Source organism: Diorhabda carinulata, chromosome 5 (genome assembly GCF_026250575.1).
Source record: "Diorhabda carinulata isolate Delta chromosome 5, icDioCari1.1, whole genome shotgun sequence".
NCBI classification, from domain to species: Eukaryota; Metazoa; Arthropoda; class Insecta; order Coleoptera; family Chrysomelidae; genus Diorhabda; species Diorhabda carinulata.
This window is the reverse complement of record NC_079464.1, coordinates 18,590,706-18,595,827: the sequence shown is the minus strand read 5'-3', so window position 1 is coordinate 18,595,827 and position 5,122 is coordinate 18,590,706. Positions and strand designations below refer to the sequence as shown.

The 5,122-nt window shown below is 30.0% G+C and overlaps 1 protein-coding gene across 1 annotated transcript; it reads right to left on the bottom strand.

Moving 5' to 3' along the window:
* Positions 1-726: 726 nt before the first annotated feature.
* LOC130893666 (beclin-1-like protein) lies at positions 727-4,850 on the bottom strand. The gene is made up of 7 exons (XM_057799939.1): positions 4,650-4,850; positions 4,437-4,597; positions 4,224-4,375; positions 3,907-4,152; positions 2,474-2,747; positions 2,195-2,412; positions 727-1,045 (listed from the first exon to the last, which is right to left on the bottom strand). Exons 1-7 carry the CDS (start codon positions 4,759-4,761, stop codon positions 916-918), a joined length of 1,293 nt encoding a protein of 430 aa, XP_057655922.1. The 5' UTR covers positions 4,762-4,850; the 3' UTR covers positions 727-915.
* Between the last annotated feature and the right edge of the window lie 272 nt (positions 4,851-5,122).

Sequence of the window (5,122 nt, the reverse complement as noted above, 5' to 3'; positions counted from 1 at the left end):
TTAATGGTGATAATTGTGTTTGTTTATTCTTTATTATACTTTATTTCAAATAAATTTTTTCAAAATATGATACTGGATACACATTTTTTAAGTTGAAAGATGGTATACACTGGTAAGATTTATTTCACGAGAAATAAATAGGCAACTACTATTACATATGTATGTATGATTGCCTATACCACAGGAGAGAGAAAACTCTAATAATATTATATACCAGGATACGTTAGCCGGTAAAAGGCAATTGTAGATGAAAGAAAAAGAGGAAGAGTATAAATTAGACAATTAAGGATTCCAGAAAAACTCTAATTGAATAGAAATATTTATATTTTTCTGTTATTTCTGATTGTACTAGACTTTTTATTTTTACGATATACTATTGTTTTTTCTCCAATATACTTTTTTTGATTGATGTAATCATTTAACATTGTGTAAAATATCTTTTTCTAAACATCAATTTTATGGTGAAGATAAGTGATATGGTTTCAACACTATAAACGTATCGATTTACAAACATCGATTATTGTGGAGAAAGTGATTCTTGTCGTGAAAGTGAGTGATTTGTCTGTAGCACTTCAAAATTATGGATCTATGAACATCTATTATCGTGGGGGAAGCGAGTTATTTGGTTGCAGTGCCACTAAACTACTAAATTACCTTTCAAAGAATTCTGAAGAAAAATATAGGAAAATTAAGGATTTTTTGAGGAGTGTGAAAAAAACAATAAAAAAATTGAAATAAATTTATTAAATTTAAAAATAACAATTGGTAGGTAGGTAATTATATAAGACATACTTCAAGTTATGTACACAAGACTAATTTTAAATAGTTTATATAACAAAAATAGTTTATATAATATTAAATTTAAATTATACATATTGTATTGCAAAAAATTCGTTTTTCTACAACATTCAAATTCTAATTATCCGATTGAACTTCTTCTCCATCACTTTTAAATTGCGAAGACACCCACGCCAATCCCCATTTCAGGTTAGTTAGCATGAATTTTAGAGCTTTGGTCCACTGTTCTTCAGAATTTAATTGAATTCTTAAAAAAAAGAGGGCTGTAACAATGTTGCCAGACTTCGAAAATAATCTGGTAACTGAGGTTATGTTACCAAAACATAATAGCATTGTATAAAGAATAGGATAGTAGGTTAACCTTATGAGGATATTATTTGAAGAGGTGGACGCCACCAACAGATGGCAGTGGAGAGTTGGCGTCCACAGCACGTCTTTTCTTACAGTACATCGTAGGTTGAATTACGTGTTTTCTTAGCTTTGGTTGCCGAATTACCCCAATAACAGATGGCGCCAAAATTATTAAAAAAATTATATTCAACCCTTAAGCTGTGTTGTAAAGTTTCTTCTTTTGGGTGACTATAGCAAGGTTGCTATTTGAGTTCATTATTGTATTGTGTTCGTTGTGTTATTGTTGAGTTTAGTTGGTTGTGCATTTGGATTATTTTTTAAGGTAAGTGGATATTATTACAATTAATATACATCACTACTCTCTTAGTTAATATATTCAAATTATAAGAGGCGCTAGATGTATAAATGCTACAGCTTACAATTTCGAAAAAAAAACTGTATATTTAGCGAACTACTTACTAAAATGTATTTATATAACAAATAATCACTTCTTCTTTTCAATTCTTTTGAAATGGCTGGAAATAAGTGTGTTTATTTTAAGTGTGGACTAAGTAAGAGATCAGATCCTACAATTAAAATGTACAGATTTCCTGTGAAAGACCCAACCAGATGTCAAAAATGGCATTTGGAATGTTTCAAAAATACATTCATGACCGAGGTTCTGAAATCGCAAATTCATATTATTTCAGTCACCAAAGGAAAGTATATATATTTTATATACCTTTGTGCAAGGATCCTTCTTTCTATCCCAAATTTAAGGGATTAACAGATTAATGAAAAATTATTTGTTTCATTTGCTAGTGCTACACGAACTCATTACAAAAATCTTTTTTTATACATTGAAATTGGTGACAAATAATTAGTACTGAGATTAAGTTAATTTTCCTTTCGAGATGGATACATGCTATAACATTATTAGAAACGGTTAAACAAGGTATATGAGAAAAAATGATGGGATGCTTCAAGGACAATCTAGCAACAAAAAAATATGAAAATTACCAATATAATTACGAGGGCGATTAAAAAAAAGTGTATCATAACTCACTTTATTGAATAGCTGGCATCTTTGTCTTCTATTTTACCTTTGTTGGTTCGATAAGGGAAACAGAATGATTTGCTTCCCTTTTCCAAAGTTTCCACTTTTTCCTGGAACTGTTGGAGGCAATCGAGGAAAGCCACCATGCCGCTATCGAATTTCGTATCCCATAAAAATTTAAAACCTCCCGAACCGTACAATGGCAATTCTTTCTGCTCTTCCAAAGACTACAAACACATATATAAACAACAAACGCCATTTCAACATATTCCCTTTCAATATATTTACCACTATATGCGAATGATTTCCGAACGGCACTAATCTGAATCTTTCGAATGTTAAATTGATTTTCCTCGCTAAGGAAGATAGTAATAACGCCGTCTGTCCCCAGGCGGCGTTTATTTCCGACCAATCGACAGGCGCCGAAGGCAATCGACCTAAACGGAAGTTATTGATCGTGCCGAAATGGCCTTTATGCCAAATGTGGAAAGTTGCGTTGAAAACATTCGTTCGTTGCAATTTTTCCAATTGTACGGTTATGTAGTTCAAGTGACATTCCAGACTGAAAATTCGAAAACGATAACACGAATTACGATGTTTTAGGTCACTAAATTATATTTCAATTTGTACGAATTTCTATTTTAGCATGTAGAATTACGAAATTTGAAAAATATGAGAAATGAGGTTATGTTTCGATAGGTAATGGAAAATCTTGAAAAAATAAGATAACACGATCTAAATACCATGACCCGGGATGGTCCAATCGGACCATTAACAACATTTACATCCCTGGATCAAAGAAAAATTAAAAATAAAATACATTTTGCAGTCCAAACTGCAAAGTATTGAAGATACAAAAAATACAAAAAGTGAGGTAATGTTTTGTGATGAAACAGAATATTTTTGAAAAAAAAATCAAACAGCGTAAATGTAAGGACCTAGGATTATTCAATTGTATATAAGAAATCGAAATAAACTACATCCTGAGGGTCCAAACGTCTTATTAGAGTTATGAGTGACCTTGTATTAAATACCTATCAATTGCTTCATACCGTAAAGTGTTAAAAATTCGAAAAATACGAAATTTAAGGTTATGTTTAGCGATACAATAGAATATATTTTTGAGCTGGGACTTCATTTTAAAGATACCGCAAAGTTGTTCTAGTTTTGTTCTACTTTGTACCAAAACGTAATAGAGTTCAAACTTTTGGAGAAAATTGAATAAAGAACAAGTTTTGAGCTGGGACCGCATTTTAAAGATAGCGCGAGGTTGTTCTAGGTTTGTTCTACTTTGTTCCAAAACGTGATAGAGTTTAAACTTTTAGAGAAAATTGAATAAAAACCAATTTTTGAGCTCTGATCGCATTTTCAAGATACCGCAAGATTGTTCTAGGTTTGTTCCAAAACGTAATAGAGTTCAAACTTTTAGAGAAAATTGAATAAAAAACAATTTTTGAGCTGAAACTGCATTTTCAATATACCGCCAGGTTGTTTTAGGTTTCTTCTACTTTGTTACAAAACGTAATAGAGTTCAATCCAAACTTTTAGAGAGAAAAAAATAATTTTATTATAATAAAAAGAGAATGTTCCTTTCTAAGGTTGAAAAAATAAATAATTTAAATTGCTAATAACAAAAATAAATTTCTATAAGAAAATAAATTAGATATTAATTAAATTCAAATTAAAATCAAAAAAATTCGTATATTCATAAAAAATTTTACCTTTTCCCTTCCTCTTCAAGAACCAAAAAGTCCCTCCTATGCCTAGTGTATTCCTTCCAATATCTTTCTTCTTCTTTCGAAATTTTTTCCGCGATATCGTCCTGTTCCTTAATAGCATTCAAAGTTTCTTCTTCTTCTCTTTCCAAAGCACTCAATTCATCCAACAATCTCATTTCCTCAGCTTTCAAATCGCTCAATTCTTTTTCTAAATCGGCCAATTTCGGCTCGTCTTTTTCACTTTCCAACCTGATATAAACAAAATGAACTTAAATAAAACAAAAATGTTCAAAAATGACGATAATTTAATAAAAACTTGCATTTTATAATATCTGCTGTAGTCGTCATAGTCTTCTTGCGCAATCTGAAGTTGTTGTTCCAATATTTTTATAAGGTTATCAGTACATTCATCACAAAGTGGATGGTCAATATTAGAATTTCCGGAAAGTGTATCAAATAGAGTTGCTTGTACCTAAAGCACATAAAGATCCGAATACGTACATTTTTGAATCAAACAAAAATGTAATAATTACTTTAAATTGATGACTGAGTAAATCAACTTCGTTTTCATCAGATATGAGCATGAACCCATTGGCTCCGTTACCAGAATCTGATAATCTACACGGAGGTACGTAGTGATCGAAACTAGTCGCTTGCGATTCTAAATCAACTTCCGGATTCGAATATATAGGTACTACGAGTAATAAATATTATACTAATACAAATAAAAAAAATATTTTACTTACAATTTAATTCAGCAGATGTATGTTCACTAAACGAATACAGAGATTCATCTAAACGTAATGATTGAGAGCATCTTTGGCACGCAAAAGATACAAATAATTTATTTTCTGCCATATCACTAACTTAATTCCTGTTTGAAAACATCTTATATTTTCACGATTATGTATAACAATTATGACATTTAACATATGTTTGTAAACGTCAAATTCAACTTTGTGTAATGGCCTTTATTATTGATAACTAACCATCTACTTATTATTTATGTTCTTTCATTATAATTTGAAAAAACTACTTTTCACTTACAATTTATATTGAATATATCTTTAAGGAATTAATAATGAATATATCGGAAATAATTTACTTAATTATAATTTGTTTAATTAATGGCTAAAAAGACTGATGATATAGATTAAAATAAAAAAGAAGATAATAATAGAAGGTTGTCATTACTTGCTTAAATTTTATTATTATAGTT

Excerpts from the sequence above, each read along its gene's own strand:
- LOC130893666 (XM_057799939.1), bottom strand. The coding sequence starts at position 4,761 with ATGGCAGAAAATAAATTATTTGTATCTTTTGCGTGCCAAAGATGCTCT. Across the intron at positions 4,598-4,649 it reads TACATCTGCTGAATTAAATT|TACCTATATATTCGAATCCG; the intron begins GTAAGTAAAATA and ends TATTACTCGTAG. Across the intron at positions 4,153-4,223 it reads TACAGCAGATATTATAAAAT|GTTGGAAAGTGAAAAAGACG; the intron begins GCAAGTTTTTAT and ends TGTTTATATCAG.